Below are 19646 nucleotides of genomic sequence, written 5' to 3' on the forward strand. Positions count from 1 at the left end.
TCCCTGATGAAATTGTTTCTTGCTGAACAGATTCCCCTCAGTTTCCAGAAGGGGAAACACATCACCTTGGTTGTGACTTTCCTGGGGCCTCTTCTTAACTTGTAGACCTGCAAGACATGTGCATGTTCATAGTCAGGGCTTTCTGAACAAAATATAGCTCACATCACTTACTAAATGAAGTCGTGGTACTCTGTATTGAGTCTGAAAATGTTCTTATTCTGTAAACACAAGGGTGGCTAAGAACCCTTTACTTACATACCCCAAACTCTCCAAGCTCCAGTAATCACAAACATTAGCAACTATTAACATATATTCCTATTTTCTCATCTCTACAAAATTGTTATTTAGAAAAAGTTTTATTCCATTTATTTTTACATTAGTCATACTCCTTTATTGAGACCTGCTTTGCAACAAAAATAGTTAAGTAAAACTAATTAATGCCATAACTACATCTATAGTCCACCGCCATTCTACTGAAAGGATGGAAGTTTGTTTCCTGTCTGTTACCTGGGAACAAGATTAGTCATTCTAGTTTTATGTTTCGCCTCCTTTTAGTGCTCTTTTTGGTTAACATTAGTCATATATGTATATATTTATTGTTACATGGCTACATTAGTCATATGTGTCATAACCATGACTAGTTCTACTTCATTTTGTATTAGTTCATTAGGTTTTCCTGTGTTTCTCTTAATTTTTGATATTTATCATTTCTTTCAGTATAATATACATTACATTCACATACTATTTATGTTTAGCTATTCCCCAATCAATGGGTACCTACTTGTTTCCAGTTGCTACCACAAAAGGTACTGCTTTGAAGTTTTGTTATATATATATATGGAGCCTTTCTTCTGTCTTTGCTTTCTTGCAGGTGTATACTCATTAGTAGGATACTTGGGGTCAAAGGGTCAGTAGTTTAATGACCTTTCTTGCAGGGTTCTAAATTGTTTTCAGGAGTGATTGGACAATACATAACTCCAGTAGCAGTACATTAGTGTGCCTATATCTGTCCTCCAATAATGACTATTCCTGGGGCAGCTAGATGGTATAATGAATAGAACTCTGGCCTTGGAGTCAGGAGGACCTGAGTTCAAATCTGGCCTTGGACACTTGACACCTACTAGCTGTGTGACACTGGGCAAGTCACTAAACCCAGATTGCCTCACCAAAAAGCAAAAAAAAAAAATAATAATGACTGTTCATCTTATCACTTTTACTAAGAGGCCTTGCAGTTAGAGAGATTTGGGTTAAAGTCCTGGTTCTGACATACAGTGACTTTGTGACTATCAGCTAATCATTTAATCTCTCTGTGCCCCCAGATAACTCCTTAATAAAAGTTACAGAAGATTTACCAAATTTGATTGATAAAGACTTGGACCAAAATACCAAAGAAATCATAGATCTGGACCCCCACAAAAATTATCTTTGCCATTATCATGGGTGTGGAATAAAATACCCAGAGGTGTTCTAATCTGTATTTCTCCTTATTGTTAGCAATTTTTTCACATAATTGTTGATAGTCTACAATTCTACTTTTGAAAACAGTTCATATCCAGCCAAGCTGAAGTAGTAGGACACACTGAGAGAGGAACACCCTAGTGAGCCTTCCCTTATAACAAAAACAAATAATGGATACAGTGAACTTCTTGGACACTATTCTTCTAACAACATATGCAACATTCAACCCACATAGTTCCCCATGACAGAGAAAGAAGAGTGGTGCATTACTTAATCTCTTTTCCAGGATAAAAATTGGAAATTATTGATCAATAAGCATTTTCAAATACCTGCAATGAGCCAGGTACTGTGCTAATCATTTTTATTGCTGTTACTCATTTGTTTCAGTTGTGTACAATTCTTCGTGACCCTATTTGGGATTCTCTTGGCAAAGATAAATGGAGTGGTTTGCCATTTCCTTCTCCAGTTCATTTTACAGATGAAGAATAAGGTTCATCATTAGGGATACAAAAACACAAGTAAAACAATCCTGGCTCTCAGAGGCCTTGCATTCTCTCAGGGGAGACTATATATACATATATACACATATATATGTATATACACACACATACATGTATATGTACACGTGTATATGTACATGTGTATATGTATATATATGTATATGTACATATGAGTAGATACAGAATATCTGTAAAATGAATACAAGGTAGTTTCATGAAGGAAGGATACTAGTGGCTGGGTCAGCTTGTAAAGAGATTTAAATGTCAAACGGGAATTTATATAAGATCCTAGAGCCACTGAAATTTGTTGGGTAGGGTGGTGAGATGGTTAGAATTACGCTTTAAGAAAATTATGTTGGTGGCAGAATGGAGGATGGATTGAGTAGGGAGAAATGATGTAGGGAGACCAAATAGGAAGCTGTTACAGTATTCCTGTTGACAGGTAATGCAGGTTTGAATTAGGATATATACAGCGTGGGGGGGAAGGAAGGGAATGTATGAGAGATGTGGAGTAGAAGTGACAAGAATTGGCAACTAATCGAATATTTGGGCTGAATGAAATTAGGAAACCAAGGTTATGAATTTGGGTAACCGAAGTATAGTGGCACCCTTGAAATAATAGGGAAATTCAGAAGAGGTAAGGAGGTTTGTTTTGTTGTTACTGTTGTTTTTGGAGGGAGAAGATAAGTTCTGTTTTGGATGACATGTTTAGTTTGAGAAGCCTGTGGAACATCCAATTTAAAATGTCCATTAAGTAGTTTGTGATGTAGGACTAGAACTAAAGAATGAGATGAGATTAGGGTTGGATGTATAGATTTAGAAGTCAACTGCATAGAGATGATGATTAAACCATGGAAACTGATGAAATTGCAATGTGAGAGAGTATAAAGGAGAGAACAGAGCCTGGTGGTACGATTACAAGTAAATGGCTGTGACATTGGTGATGATCCAGCAAAGGTGATTCAGAAGGAGTGGTTAGGTAGGAAGAAAACCAAAAAAGAGCAATTATCTTACAAACTCAGAAGCCAGAAGGAGAGTGTTGCCAATTGTGTTAACTGATACAGAGAATAATAATAGGGATTATGAAGATGCTGCTGGATTTAACAAGACCTCAATGATGATTTGGGAGAGAACATTTTCAATTAAGTGATAAAGTCAGAAGCCAGATTCAAGAGGTTTTAGCAGAGAATAAGAAGAAAGTTCAACGGCACTTGATTCAGTTTTTTGGTGTGTTTTTTTTTTGTTTTACATCATTATACTTATTGTGTATATTGTTTCCTTGCTTCTATTTGTTTCATTCTGTATTCATCTTCCTATGTTTTTCTGAATTCTAAAGAATTCATCATTTCTTACAATTACATGATATTCTATTATAGTTCAGCCAGTTCAAGTTGCTCAGCCATTTTACTAGTCAATGGACACCCACTTTATTTCCAGTTCTTTGCTACTCCCTAAAAGTGTTGCTGTGCCTAGTTTTGGTATGTGTATGGCCTTTCCTTCTGTCTTTGACCTCCTTAGGGTATATGTTCAATGGTAGGATTTCTGGATCAAAAGATATGAATAGTATAGTCATTTTTCTTGAATAATTCAAAACTATTGGACCAGTTCTTAGCTATACCAGTGATGTATGACTGTGCTTGTCTTTCTGTACTCTTCCAACAATAATTTTATTTCCATCTCTTGTAATTTTTACCAGTTGATTGGTTGTGAGGTGAAATCTCAAGTGTTGTTTTCATTTTCATTTTGTTGATTTGGAGCAATCTTTCAAATGGTTGTTAATAGTCTATAATTCTTCCTTTGAACTGTTTGTTCATCACCTTTGATTATTTGTCTGTTGGGGAATGACACTTGGTCTTGTATATCCTGGATATGTGATTTTTTCAGAAACATTTGACATAAAGTTTTTTTTCCCTAGCCTCACATTTTATCCCTTATTCTAGCTCAATTGATTTTTTTCATGTAAAAGTTTAAAAATTTTTCTTTTATCAAAATTGTCTCTTTTCTTTAAGTGGAAGCATTATATAGTAGATAATATTCCAGGCTTAAAGCTGAAAAGACCAGCATTCAAATCTCACCTTGGAGAGTAACTTATCCTGAACAAGTCATTTAACCTCTATGTGTCTCAGGTAACTCTCTCAGATTTATCTAAGTCATAAACCAGTTATTGGTCCTGGTGGAAAAAGATTCCACATTTGCACTTCCACTGAGGCTTTAAAGCACAGATCTTTTATGTCCACCTCTCTGCCTTATTAGGTTAAGAATTCCTCCCTCCAGTTATTGTTGCAAAAAGCACATCCCATTTTCTTCTCATTTTTCTGAACAATGTATTTTTTAAAAATACTTAAGTCATGTATGCATTTGGAATATATTGTGGTATATGATATAAAATGCTAATGTAAACCTAATTCTATGTAAATGCTTTCTATTTTTCTAAGCAGCTCTTATCAAATATAGAGTCCTTCCCCTAGTAGATTATGTTCTTGAATTTACTGAATACTACCCTATTGTTCTGGGTTGCTTCAGGCTTTTGGTCATCCATTCTTTCCCACTAATATACTTTTTTATTCATTAAAGACCACAAGAGTTATAATTGTTACTGCTTTATAATATAGTTTGGGATCTAGAAATGCCGTTTCTACTTTCATTATTTACCTTGAGATTCTTGACTAAAATAAAGAAATATGTGAATTCACAATAGAGAGAAAATAAGAGATTATTAGATACTAGTACATATACTTCATATTCTAGAAAACCTGAAAATCTAAAGAAAATGTATAACTGTCTACAAAAGACGTAAAATGCCAGAATGAACAAACCATAAAATTGAGATCCTAAATAATCCAATAATAAAAAAAGAAAGTGAACAAGCCATAAATGAACTACCAAAGGGAGTGAGGGTGGAGGCATGACCCTGCTTCAGACAGATTTACAAGTAAATTATATAAAATATTTAGATACAAGTTACTACCCATGATAAAAAAAAACATTATTTTCAATTAATTGGGAAAGATAACACTTTACCAAATCTATCATAAGACAAATACAGTCCTACTACTCAAACCATGAAGGGACAAATCAGAGATCAAGAATTATGGATCAATCTCATTAATGGATATTGATGCAAAAACTAAATAATATCATAGCAAAGATACTACAGCAATATAAGATGTTTCAGAATGAATATGACTGAGTTGAATTTATGCCAGAAAAAAAGGGTGGTACAACATTAGGATAAAAATTTACACAATCATCTAAACCAGAGGTATCAATCATGTGACCTGTGAGGAGGGAAGCAAATTAATATGTAACTGCGAAATATTAACAAAATAAAAACACAATAAAACATAGGTTATATTACATTTTAAAACTAAGTCACTATGCAGCCTATAGGGATCTTTGTGTGTGGACTTGTGGCCCCCATTTCTATTTGAGTTTGATACCACTGATCTAAACAACAGAAAACATAAGATTATAGTGCACAGAAGAAAACCTTTGAAAATACAGCACTCATTTATGCTAAAAGAGAACTAAACTAAAAAGCATCAACATGGGTTAACCTCAGAGTTTTTTTTTAAAGCATATATAAATATATGTATTTTAAAAAGCATATATGTGTGTATATATATATATAAAACATTATTTTCAATGGAGAAATGTTGGAATCTTCTCCCTTTGCTTTACTGTTATTTGCCTTACTTCAGAAGATAAAAGCAGTAGTGCAATAAGACAAGAGAAATAAAGGCACAGGCATCAGTTAAGAGGAGACTCAGATTTTGCCTAATTTAAGGAGACATGAAGGAGATACATTTAGAAAGCTTCAGGAAATCAGCTAAAAGATCTAATCGAGATTACTTTTACGTTTAGCAGAGTAGGTAAGATGTGAAATAAATCCATAAAAATCATTAGCATTTCAGTAAAGTAATATAAAAACCAGAAGGGAATAACAAACACATTTCATTCAAAATAACTGTAAAATTCATAAAATATTTGGAAATTAACCTATCAACAATTACAAAAAACTTTAGTGAAATAAAGAAAGACAGATAATTGGAGGAATATTCATGTTAGGTCCATAATAAAAATGACCACATGTGGCATGTGAAAGATGAAATGACTGAGGAAAACAAAGGTTCAATCTTCAGAGCATATCAATTTATTAAGCAAGGCATGCCTATTGCCCAAAAAATCGAGACCAGACCCTTTCCTCAGCTTAGGGCTGGACCTCAAATATCAGGAGTGACAGACTTTTATACATTAAAAATAAGGCCAATTAAGGAAACAATATTAGGTAATCTGATTTCTAGTATCTGTAAATAATCAAGGGAACATGAAAACAATAACTGATTGATCAGAATGGGGCCAGTTTTCAGATAAGACACATGGGTTGTTTGAGATGTACAATTGTGAGTAAATTCCTTGTATCGTTCTTTGGATCTGACTGAGTATCTGATCAGCATAACCTCCTAGGTCCTTGGTTAAAGGTTTCTAAATAGCAGGGAGAGGAGGCCCCTCGCCACGCAGGGCTAGGTTCAAACAATGCAATAAGATTTTCTCCCAGTTCCCACAATTGAATAAAGTTTTTTTGTAAGAAAGAAGTTGAACTAGACATATAATTGAATAGAAACTAAGCTAGTTCCGGAATTGAGTCACAAGATAGGGTCAATGTGGTTCACTCGATTCCCAAAACTACTTGCTGTCCTTGCTGGCTTGCCCACTTCCCCCATATATCAAAGAGGGAAAATTTAGGGGATTAGGACCGCAAGTGGTTAATTGTGACTCCATCTTGTGACTCAATTTTAGAGCTAGCTCAGTTTCCTTTCTATTCAATTATGGGTCTAGTCCAACTTCTGTCTTTTGAGAAAACTTTATTCAGTTGTGGAAATTGGGAGAAAACTTTATTGCATTGCTTGAACCTAATCCTGCATGGCTTGGAAACTGGATCACCTCTCCCTGCTGTTTAGACACCCTTAAACAAGTACCTAGGTAATACTGACCAGAAACCTAGTCAGATCCATCTATTGATGAAAGGAGTTTTCTCACAATTGTACATCTCAAGCAATTCATATGTCTTCTCTGAAAACTGGCTTCATTCTGATTAATCGATTATTGTTTCCATGTTCACTTGATTGTTTACAGACATTTTGGGGAGTGGCACACCTCTTTTTCTGATTTCAGGGAATTGCATTGGTTCACTCTCCACCTCCCAACTTGGAAAGTCCCTAATGTTTCATCCAATTAGAAATCAGATTTCCTAATGTTATAGTTTCCTTTTAATTAATTGGTCTTCTTTGATTAATTGTTTTTAATGTATAAAAATCTGTCTTCCCCTGTGTTTGGGGTCCAGCCCTAAAGAGGAAGGGTTCTAGTCCCGATTTGCATATATTGCAATTGCATGTAAGCAATTGGTATATATTGCATAATAAAATTGATATGCTCTAAAGCTTACAACTTTGATTTCCTCAGTCATTTCATCTTCCACACACCACACATGCTACCAAAATTAATTTTCAGATTTCGTGCTATCTCATAAGTCTATCAAGGGGTTGCTTTATAAAACTAGAAAATCTTTACGTGAATGGTTTATGCATGCAACAAGGATTTTCTCAGCATAAACATGAGAAGAGAACAGATAGGCTTTTATAGGTATTATGTTTTTTAACAGTAGATCACATTTTTATGATCACATAACTGAGAAGTGTTGAGAATGTAGCACCATGCTGTTTTTATCATTTACTGAGTTCAATAAAGATTTTTACTTGGAACAAAATATAGCATAAGGCTCTTCAAAAAAAGGTGTTTCTCATATATGTTAAGATTATACACAGTGGTGTGCTGGTTAATATTTAACAACTGTTTCTCTTGGAGGAAAGTGTACATACAGCACACTTTTAAGTTTAACATGCATTATTAACATTTTCTCCAACACTTTTAAGTGTAGACAATCAACAAAATAATAGTATAGAGTTAATTTTGACCCACTGAGTACAGGCATTATTTGATGTGTTAAGTAGGGAAAGGTATCTTTGTGAAAAGTATTTACTGGTCTCATGGGAGATGCTTTGGTTCAAAGAAAATTGATTTCCTATTGGTAAGGTTCCATATTCTTCTAAATGAAAGTGGCATCATACTAATTTTATCAGGCCCTAGAACACTACAAAAACTCCTCACTGAAAATCTACAAGAATTCTAAAGAGATAGGTCTAACCACCAGTACTAGAAAAATAAAGTAGAGGAAAAATTCACTCAGCTTAGGACATGCACCTGGATAGGCAGCTCATTAAATTAATCCATCAGTACATTTAATTAGCACCACAGGTGAATGCCCTGATCCTTGATTTGAGTAAGAGAAAGAAATCAAAATTGGTTGCATTTGGGAAACTGCAGTCCTTTCAATGATCCCAAAGTGTTGACCATTGCTAAAGCCTATCTCTTTATCACCAAAATTCTGTCAGTCATGCTTTATTCTTATGGATTATAGAAAATATGATCTCAGGAATTAAAATGACAGAAAATCCTCAGGGCAATGGAATACATTTGATGAGCACCGAGAAACACCTCTAGTTCAAAGCTTCAGTACCTTTAACTTAAACTATTGAAATAGCATCCTAATTAGTCTTAATCAGTCTCTCTGGTCTCCAATATATTCTCAATACATCAGCCAAAGTGATATTACTAAAGTGAAAGCCTGATCAAGGCACAGGCCTCCTTAAAAAGTTCCAGAGGCTCTATTCCCTCTAGGATAAAATCCACAATTCTTTGTTATTCAAAGTCCTTCATAACCTAGCTGTAGCCTATCTTTCCAGGCTTACTGCACCATACTTAAACACACATTCCAGGTAAACTGTTCTAAGTACAGAACATTCTATTTCCCTCTTGTGGGTCTATATGGAGAGCAGAGAGGAGAGTAACTATGCCCAGGTACCCAATGCCTGAAAAGTATTTCCTCCTTAGCTCCTAGAGTCCCTGCCTTCCTTTGAGACTCAAGTGCTACTTGCTAGTGAAGCCTTTTGTGAATTACTTTCTCCCTTACCTGCTGAGATAGGTAGGTGACACAGTGGATTAGAGGGATAAACTTGGACTCAAGAAGACCTGACTTCAACTCAAGCCTCAGACATTTAGCAGTTGTGTGATCCTGGGCAAGTCACTTAACTACTGGCTGCTTCAGGAAAATGGGGATAATAATAGAACCCATCTCCCAGGTTTCTTGTGAAGATACTATTGAGATACTATTTGTAAAGATACTATTTGTATCTCCGGTATAGTATCAATACTATAGTATACTTACTATAAGTAAGTATACTATAAGTAACCGATCGTTAGAGCTGGGAGGGGCGTCTGAAGTCACCTGGTTTCCCCCTCTCTTTTTGAGTGGTCGGTGCCCCACGGACATGACGGGACTTGGTCCGTCGCACAGCGAGCGGGCAGCAGAGCCGGAGCCCAGCGCTGACCCCCTGCCAGTCCCTGGGTCAGCCTGCCTCCCCGAGCACTTCACTGGGGGGAGGGTCATAGAATGAGTGTGACCAAAGGAGCGCAGAAAGCAAAGGAGCCGGTGTGAAACGTGGTTCCGTGTGGGCTGGGGTAGTGCTTGGGAGCTGTAGGGTCCACGGAAAGGGTAACGAACTCCCCAGTGCCCAGGACCCCCGGGTGAGATGAGCAGATTGGTTACCCCGGGACCCCAAACGCTCGTGGCCTTGCTGCTGTGCTCTCCTCGGCCATGGATCTGTCGGGGGCCGCTAAGCTAGGCGCGTTGATACTATTGTATACTATTTGTAAATACTATAGTATTTACAAATGAGATACTATTTGTAAAGTGCTTTGCAAACCTTAAACCATTATTAAAAAAAAAATTGTTGTTCAGTTGTGCCCTAATCTTTCTGACTTCATTTGAGGTTTTCTTGGCAAAAATACTGGAGTGGTTTGCCATTTCCTTCTCCAGCTCATTTTACCAATGAGGAAACTGAAGCAAACAAGGTTGATCTAGTAAGCGTCTGAGGCCAGACGAAATAAAAAATGCCTTCCTAACTCTAGGCCCAACAGTCCATCCACTGTGAGACCTATTAGATTATTATTATCAGCCTCCTTCTTCATCAAAATTACCTTGTTTTTACTTTGTGTGTATATTTATTTATTCATCCATTCATTTATTCACATGTGCACATGTTGTTTCTCCCTGTGTGTAAACTTTAGGTCAGGGAGGTTTCATTGTCTTTTTGTCCCCAATATCTAGTACAATGCCGAGCACATAGTACATGCTTAATAAATGGTGATTAATTAATATGGAGGTTGACGCAGAGGGGAGAGTCAAGGATAACTCTAGAGTTGTGACCCTAAGAGGTTGGGAAGTATGGTGATGCCAACAGTAGGGAAGCTGAATGCATGCACGTGCACTTGTGGCAGTGGGGGTGGAGGTGGTCAGAGATGGCTAGAGGGAAGCTGCATATGCTCATTCCTCCTGGCTTTGCAAACTGCTAGGTCTCCAGCGTCTTTAGCTCCCTTGTCAGCTTCGTAGCACTGGAGGGGAGCTCGGAGGAGCGAGCCCAGATGTGCCCAGTTAATCAGTTACTTCTGGGTGGAATCGCGATTGTCTACATCCCCCACGAGCCAGCTGGAAGGGCGGGGGGGACCCAAAACTCAGCAACCGAATAGTCCTCCACCAGTCCACAAACTCGGGGCTCCAGAGGAAGCCCCCTGGTCCCCATCTCTGTGCGGGCAGAACGCAGCCCCACCTGGGCCGGCCCCCCGCCGCCATCTTTGTACGGGGCAGCGCTTCCGCCTGGGCCACGGGAGGGGTAGGGGGCTCTCTCCGATGGCGCCGCGGCCGCCCTCGTGGTGGCTGTTGCGGGTGCTGATGGTGCTGCTCCCGGCGACGCGGACCAGGCAGGACTCAGGTGAGCGCCCCGGGGGAGCTCCGTGCTCGCCTGGCCGGGTTCGGCGTGAGGAGGAGGGTCCCAGCTGTTTCCCGCCTCCATCTCTTTCTGCACCGGGGCTGGAGGCTGCGGGGGCTGCGGGCAGGGAGCTGGCGGCCAGGCTGGGGCCGAGGGGCGGGGTCCGGGGCTGGGGCAGCGCAGTCCCGGAGTCACCGATCGTTAGAGCTGGGAAGGGCGTCTGAAGTCACCTGGTTTCCCCCTCTCTTTTTGAGTGGTCGGTGCCCCACGGACATGACGGGACTTGGTCCGTCGCACAGCGAGCGGGCAGCAGAGCCGGAGCCCAGCGCTGACCCCCTGCCAGTCCCTGGGTCAGCCTGCCTCCCCGAGCACTTCACTGGGGGGAGGGTCATAGAATGAGTGTGACCAAAGGAGCGCAGAAAGCAAAGGAGCCGGTGTGAAATGTGGTTCCGTGTGGGCTGGGGTAGTGCTTGGGAGCTGTAGGGTCCACGGAAAGGGTAACGAACTCCCCAGTGCCCAGGACCCCCGGGTGAGATGAGCAGATTGGTTACCCCGGGACCCCAAACGCTCGTGGCCTTGCTGCTGTGCTCTCCTCGGCCTTGGATCTGTCGGGGGCCGCTAAGCTAGGCGCGTTGAGACAAGCATCCAAACGCTTGAGGCTTAGTTGATGTTTTTATTCAAAGGATTTTGAGAACAGAGGGCAAAGGGAAAGAAGCGTTAAAGGCTGGTAGGAGTTTGAATAAATGTCTGTGGTTCTGTGATTCAGTGTGAAAACGAGAATGAGAGGGCGTGTGTGAGATGAGAAGGCTTGATGTTTTTCTGGCGAATGGAGACATTTAGGACCTGTGGAATTGCTGGAGGAAAATGATGCATAACAATAGTGAAGAATCTTTCCTCCTACCTTCCCTACCCAGCTAAATATTTATAGGCTCATAAATTTAGAGCTGGAAAGGGTCTTAGAGTCATCTAGTTCAAGGCTTTCACTTCATAGATAAGAAATCAGAGAATGAGAGAAGTTAAATGATTTGCCCAAGATCACACAGATAAAGGGTGGGATTTGAACCAGGGTTCCTGGATTCTAAATCCCAACCCTACATGTTTTGGCTATCCCTCACCTCTGTGCAGTTGCGTTAGTTAGCAGGGTGGTAACTGGGCAGTGGACAGAGTGCTGGACTTGGATTCTGATACACCCGAGTTCAAATCCAGCCTCTCACTAGCTATGTGACACTAGAGCAATATTAAGCAACCTTCCTTGCTTTCCTGGAGCTTCTAATCTAGTTTAATAGACAAGAGTGGAACACAGGAAATAGAAGACAATATTGTACGATAAATAACTAAGTGTTGGATCATATTTCCGTAGCTCACAGGAGGGAGGGATAACCTGTGAGAGGCAGAGAAAGGCCTCATGGAGAAGGTGGGACTTGAGCTGAGTCTAGAAGGCTATAGGGTAGGGAAAACACTTAACTTCTGTCATCTGTAAAATGAAGATTGTAATAGTACCTACCTCCCAGGGTTGATACGAAAACTAGATGAGAATAACTTCTGTAAAGCACTTTGCAAACCTTAAAGCACTACATTATTATTACTGTTATTGTTCATCTAGCTTTGACTTTCCTTCTTTAGGCCCAAAGTGGAAGGGATTCATTGAACAAATTAACAAGTCTGTAGAGAACTACCAGCCATGTCCAAGGGAAAACTGCAGCTGTCACCTTAGGTGAGTTTTCTTTCATGCTGCTTATTGCCTGGCAGATTTTGTTCCTTGCCCAAATATTGGTTGTGATGTTTCATGAATAGGTCATACATATGTTCCGAGCTTAATCTCTTTGGAGATTTAGAATCCATAAATGGAGATCAGAATGTCTTTTCAGGTAACTTTTAATAAAGTGCTAGACAAGCCTCAAAAATGAGTGTCTTGTTTTCATTTGGTATTTATTATTAGTGTGGATCTTAGAAATTATCTGTTTCAACCCCCTTATTTTTACAAATGTGGAAACCCAGGCCCAAGGGTTTAAGTCATTTGCCCAAGGTGACATAGCTAGTAAGTGGCAGAACCCATATTTAAATCCAGGTCTTCTGACTCTTAAATCCAAATACTCTGAATCTAGAACTTAATACCTAGTAGTATAGGGATAGTAGGATAGGGAACTTCTCAGTATTTGGGCACTTAGCATCCTTTTATCCACTCTTAGGCAAGTATCTTTCAAAAGATTTAAAACAGGAAGACTGTATTATCCTCACCTTTTCAGAGAGAGGGGAGAAAATAGTTTTCTTCTGGGTGAGTTATTGTGACTATCTCATTCAGAATTCAGTCTCTTAAAATTTGATGAGAGCTGTGACCAGTGGATTACCCTTTGTTTCTTTCTTTAACAACAACAAAAAAAAAGATCAGGCATTTAACGTTTAAATATGCAAGAGGTAGATATAGATTCAAAAGGCCTGCATTCAAAATGATGCAGGCTTCCAGTGTGACTATGACTATGGGCAAGTCACTTCACTGCCCTCTATCTCAGTTTCCCTGTAGTAAAATAAGGAGTTGGATTAGATGACCTCTAGGGTCCCTTCCAGCTCTAAATCTAAGATCATAAGAATGATCTTGCTTGCTTTCCTGGAGCTTCTAATCTAGTTTAATAGACAAGAGTGGAACACAGGAAATAGAAGACAATATTGTACGATAAATAACTAAGTGTTGGATCGTATTTCCGTAGCTCACAGGAGGGAGGGATAATCTGTGAGAGGCAGAGAAAGGCTTCATGGAGAAGGTGGGACTTGAGCTGAGTCTAGAAGGCTATAGGGTAGGGAAAGGCATTTTAGAATGGGCTACGAGGTTCAGCTGCAGGGTGGGGGAAGGACCATAAATAGGTTTGCTTTTTATTTGTATTTGGCTTTAAAGTTATATTTATCATCTAGCAGCCCTTAATTTAGGGGTTCTTACCCTTTTGTGTTTCATGGACCCCGTGGGCAATACCTCTTCTCAGAATAATGTTTTTAAATGCAGAAAATAAAATACATAGTATTACAAAAGAAAACAATTTTTATTGAAATGCAGTTATCAAAATATATTTCAAAAGTTCACAAAGCTGGAGTTAAGAACCCTTACCTTAATAGGAGAAAAGTTATATGCATATGAAACACTGGCTTTGTGTCCTTTCCCCTTCCTCATTGCAGTCTCTAATCCTAACTCCAATATTCAGATTCTCAAATGGTTTGTGATTTTAATGTTTCCTCTAACAGTGCTGATTGCAGTTTATCTGTGCCTGCCCATCCTGTGCTATTCCTCTTTATGTGCTCCCAAAAGTTCACCACTGGATCTATCCTGTGTGCCAGAGGTCCTTTTTCTACTAGTTACAAGACCAGTGGAATATTTGAGCTGTCCACTTGCCATCCCTACTTATACCAAATGACAGCAAGTATTAAAAGTGGGAGAAGACAAAGTGGTGTCTTCCCCACAGTTTATACCCATTGGTGATTTTCATTCTTTTTCAGTGTCATGGAGAAGGATTTGGCCCCCTTCGAAGGAGGCATCTCTAAAGAGGTGATAGCCAGTGTGGTTAGCCGGAAATTAGGGACACACTATCAGATTATCAAGAACGAGTTGTACAGAGAACATGATTGCATGTTTCCTGCAAGGTAAGAGACATATAGAATATATTTTTCTATCTTCTGGCATTGACACACATTTTATTATAGATAAACCCAGTTTCTGTGAACTGTCCTCATATTTCACTGATTCCATAAATAGTAACTAGCATTTATGTTTACAAAGCATTTCCTTTGATTTATCACTTTATCACATCATAGTGCTTGGCATATAGTAGGTGCTCCATAAATATTTGTATTATAAGTGAATAAATCGTCTCATTTAGTCCACGTGACAACTCTGTAACCTAGGTGGTATAAGTGATTCTTATTTTTTGGGTGAGGAAACAGGCACAGAGAAATTAAATGACTTGTTCCAGGTCACTCAGCCAGGTAGTAAGAGGCAGAGCCAGAGCTAGAACCCAGAGTTTCAGAATACACAGATCACTCCTTTGGCTGATTTCCTTTTCCTTCCAATTTATTCTCTACTCTTCCTCACCTTCAGTTCTTCAGCACCCTGTGATTTCATTGGTCCACCGATGCGCAGTGCAGCTCTTATCACTTAATAGGTTTCAGAACTTTTTGCTGCTAGAAGCATTCTAGTCTAGTTTGTAATTCTACCTGTTCCCATCCATACAGAAAATATCTGCAGGATGTTGACTGACCAGACATGGCAAGCAGGCATCCAAAGGAACTAACAGGAGAGGGTCAGGCTAAAGAAGTGTGTAAAGTACTGAAAAAGAGTAATTGAAGGTTACTCTATGGTGACCCATGGGCATAACTGAAGCTTCATTGATTTTCAGCAGCAGGCCTGAGTCAGCATGCCAGCAAATTGGAGATCAAGGGGCAACTGGGTAGCAGGATAGGTCTTTGAGTGTGCCAGGCCTCCATCAGGTGAATGGGTGTTAAGAAGGCCTCTATTGAGTGGATAGATGTCAAGAAACATCCTGAGCTACAAACCAAAAAGCTGTCTCTTACTTGGGCATCTATCCTTTTTTGGGGGGGGGCTAGGCAGTGGGGTTAAGTGACTTGCCCAGGGTCACACAGCTAATAAGTGTTATGTGTCTGAGGTCAGATTTGAACTTGGGTTCCATGGCTGAATCCATGGCTGGTGCTCTATCCACTGTGCCACCTAGCTGCCCCTGGCATCTTTCCTTTTTCAAAAAACCTTGAACAACTTTTGAAACTGCAGAAACTGGAGGGCATAATAATCTTTCTTTAAGGGCCCATTTTCTCAAAAACATATTTCTCTCTTTTGTAATGTTGTGATATGAACTACTCTACCCTTTGTACACTTAAATGTCTCTTGCTATTTTAGAGAATGAGATGAAAGTAGGAATAACTGGCATGAATAATGGTACAGAAATAAGATGTACTAAAGGGCTTATTTGGAGAAAATTGTCAAGGTATTTTAAGCAGACAGTGGTTAGGGGCAAGAGAGAAAAGTTGGCCTTGGAGAAAAGTTGAAAAAATGCACCTTCCTTTCTTCTTTGCAGAAGTGGAGGACTGTAGATCTGGATTATTACATATATTGTCAGACTTGACTGATAAATTTGTTTCTGCTGGATATTTTATATTTATATATATATATATATATGTATATGTATATATATATATACACACACACACATACACATATTATGTATAGTGTGTGTATGTATATGTGTGTGTATATATATATGCATGCATATACACTGTGTGTTTGTGTGTGTGTATGTGTGTGTGTGTTTTGAGAATGGCTATTCTATCTCACCCCAGGTGAAAGTAGACCAGGCATTCACAGACCCAGTCCCACCTTTCACCCCTACTTAGGCAGCCTGATGCGTTTCCCTTTTCCCCCTGCCATGCTCTCTGGACCATGCCATAATGATACTAGATTTGATTCAGCACCTAGTCAGCTTTAGCCTGACTGCAGCTCAGATCTCCTAATCTAATGAAGTGATCTACCAGCCTTACTGTCCTTAGGAGCAGGGACTGAAGGGGTTCACAACCACACTTGACTGGAGAGGGATATGTTCAGAAATTGAGGTTATGTAAAAAAAAAAAAAAAAGATATAACATTTAAAAAAAAATTTTTGGAGCAAGAAAATAGAAGTTTTGTGTAAAATAAATTCCCAGGAAGGAGGGAATTTTATTTCAGATACTAGAAACAAATGTAAGGACACATAAATTATATTCATAAATTATAGTCACTATGCAAATTTGCAACCATATCTACTATTTGATACTTATTGAACACTTTAAGTTTTCAAAGCCTCTGAACCATGCAAATCATGGGCCCAGAGAATGGTTTTATCAAGAGTCAATTCATTTTGATTCATTTCAAGGAATTGTAGGACTGTTCAAAAGGGAGCATAAAGTTTTTGCTTCATGAGCAGGTAAAAGATTCTTTTTTTAATAATATTTTATTTCTTTCCCAATTATGTGTCAAGACAATTTTTACCATTCATTTTTACAAGACTTTGAGTTCCAAATTTTCCTCCTTCTCTCCCTCTCCTCCCCTCTTTCTAAAATGATGGGCAGTTTGATATAAGATATACATGTGCTGTCATGTAGAACATATTTACATATTAGTCACAGTTGTGAAAGAAGAAACATATCAAAAGGGGAAAAAAAACATGAAAAAGAATAAAGTGAAAAAAGTATGCTTCGATCTGCATTCAGAGTCCATCAGTTCTTTATCTGGATATGGATAGTATTTTCCTTCCAATATTTTGCCACCACAGAAAGAGCTGCTGTAAATATTTTTGCATATGTAGGTCCTTCTCCTCTTTTTATGATCTCTTTGGGATACAGACCTAGTAGTGGCACAGTTTTGTTGCTATTTGAGCATAGTTCCAAATTGCTCTCCAGAATGGTTGGATCAGTTCACAACCCCACCAATAGTGCATCAGTGTCCCAGTTTTCCCACATGCTCTCCAACATTCGTTGTTTTCGTTTTTTTTTTTTTTTTTGGTCATATTAGCCAGTCTGATGGGTGTGAGGTAGTACCTCAGAGTTGTTTTAATTTGTATTTCTCTAATCAAAAGTGATTTAGAACACTTCTTCATGTGCCTGTAGATAGCTCTGATTTCTTCATCTGAAAACTGTCTGTTCATATCCTTTGACCATTTATCAATTGGGGAATGGCTTGTATTCTTATAAATTCAATTCTCTATATATTAGAGAAATGAGGCCTTTATCAGAGACACTTGCTGTAAAGATTGTTTTCTGGTTCTGCTCATTTCACTTTGTATCAGTTTATATAAGTCTTTCCAGGTTTTTCTGAAATCTGCCTGCTCGTCATTTCTTATTATACAGTAGTATTTCATTATATTTATATGCCACAGCTTGTTCAGCCATTCCCAAATTGATGAGCATCCCCTCAGTTTTTAATCTTAATTGCATTGGTTTTGTTTGTGCAAAAGCTCTTAAATTTAATGTAATAAAAATTATCATTTTACATTTAATAATCCTATATCTTGTTTGGTCATGAACCTGTAATCTCACTTGATTTCTCCTTTAAAAGTTTGGATGCTATACCACTTGGTGCATATATATTTAGTATTGATATTACTTCATTGTCTGTGGTACCTTTTAGCAGGATGTAGTTTCCTTCCTCCTTTTTTTTAATTAGATCTGTTTTTGGTTTTGCTTTGTCTGAGATCAAGAATACTATCCCCACTTTTTTTTTTTACTTCAGCTGAAGCATAATAGATTCTGCTCTAGCCCCTTAATCTTTACTCTGTGTGTGTCTCTCTACTTCAAATATGTATCTTGTAAACAACATATTGTTGGATTGTGGTTTATAATCCATTCTGCCCTGCGCTTTTGTTTTATGGGAGAGTTCATCCCATTCACATTCACAGTTATCATTACTAACTGCATATGTCCCTCCATCCTATTTTTCCTCCTGTTTGTCCTCTCCGTTCATCCTTTACCTCCTCACCAGTGTTATGTTCCACCATCTCCCCCAGTCTACCCTCCCTTCTGTCAGCACCCCACTGCTCCATCCCCCACCTTTACTTAATCTCTTCCCCTCCTACTTCCCTGTTGGGTAAGACAAATTTCTATATCCAGATGACTGTGTATATTATTCCCTCTTTGAGCCAGTACTTAGGAGAGTAAAGTTAAAGTGATGCCCATCTCCCACTCTACTGTAATAGGTTTTTCATGTGAAATAATTTACCCCATTCTGCCTCTCCCTTCCTTCTGCACCCAGTGTACTCCTCTTTCTCGTCCTTTAATTTTTTTATGTCATTTCCTCAAATTCACCTTATACCTGTACCCTCTATTTATATTCCTTCTGGCTGTACTATTAGTGGTACAATTTTTAAAAATTGCAAGTATCATCTTCCCTTGTAGGGAAGTAAACAGTTCAGCTCAATTGAATCCCTTATGTTTTCTTTTACATTTTTACCTTTTTAGGCTTCTCTTGGGTCTTGATATTAGAGATCAAATTTTTTTGTTAAATTCTGGTCTTCTTCTTAGGAAAGCTTGAAATCCTTCTATTTCATTGAATAATCATTTTTTCCCTTGAAGTGTTCTGCTTAATTTCATCAGGTAGGTGATTCTTGGTTGTAGTCCTAGCTCCTTTGCCTTCTGGAATATCATGTTCTATGACCTTTGATTCTTTAATGCTGCAGCTGCCAAGTCCTGTGTAATCCTGATTGTGACTCCCTAATATCTGAATTGTTTCTTTCTGGCCACCTGCAGTATTTTTTTCCTTGACGTGATCTGTAATTTGGCTATAATATTCCTTGGAGTTTTTATTTTGGGATCTTTTTCTTGAGGTGATTGGTGGATTCGTTCCATGACTCTAGTTCCAGGATATCAGGGCAGTGTTCCTTGATAATTTCTTGAAAGATGCTATCCAGGATCTCCTTTTGATTGTGGCTTTCAGGTAGTCTGATGATTCTGACCAGGCAAAAGATTCTTTAGCAAGGTCCCTGCTCTTATACTAGAAAGTTTTTTATTTGAACTTATGTTTGTAGCAAAGGTAAAGGACAGAGACCCTTTGAAGGGCCCCAAATGAAAAATAGCATGTACTACACTGTTTTAACTCTTCTTCTATAATGTAGCTTTTAGGAGTTATTCATAAGCTTTATGTAACCTTTCTTTCATAGACTGTGTTCTGGTATGATGCTGGGATGCATGGTTGGGGATAAGGGACAGATAGGGAAGAGGATGAAAGAGACATGCAGAATCTGTCTTCGGAAAGGCAGGCATTATACCGTCACTATTTTTA

At 38.7% G+C, this 19646-nt stretch overlaps 1 protein-coding gene across 3 annotated transcripts in view; it reads left to right on the forward strand.

Annotated features, from left to right (window-relative positions):
- The window catches only part of POGLUT1 (protein O-glucosyltransferase 1), a 43902-nt gene that overhangs the window by 8046 nt on the left and 16210 nt on the right, over positions 1-19646 (forward strand). For 2 of the 3 annotated variants that reach the window (XM_027867013.1, XM_027867017.1), the window contains exons 2-3: positions 12467-12557; positions 14327-14470. In XM_027867013.1, the coding sequence (XP_027722814.1) occupies positions 12467-12557; positions 14327-14470 (235 nt within the window). Of the gene's footprint in view, positions 1-10469; positions 10847-12466; positions 12558-14326; positions 14471-19646 lie in introns of those variants that run through there. The other variant, XM_027867024.1, reaches the window with a different exon arrangement.

Source organism: Vombatus ursinus, unplaced genomic scaffold (assembly GCF_900497805.2).
Source record: "Vombatus ursinus unplaced genomic scaffold, bare-nosed wombat genome assembly UNPS02001419.1, whole genome shotgun sequence".
Lineage (NCBI taxonomy): Eukaryota > Metazoa > Chordata > Mammalia > Diprotodontia > Vombatidae > Vombatus > Vombatus ursinus.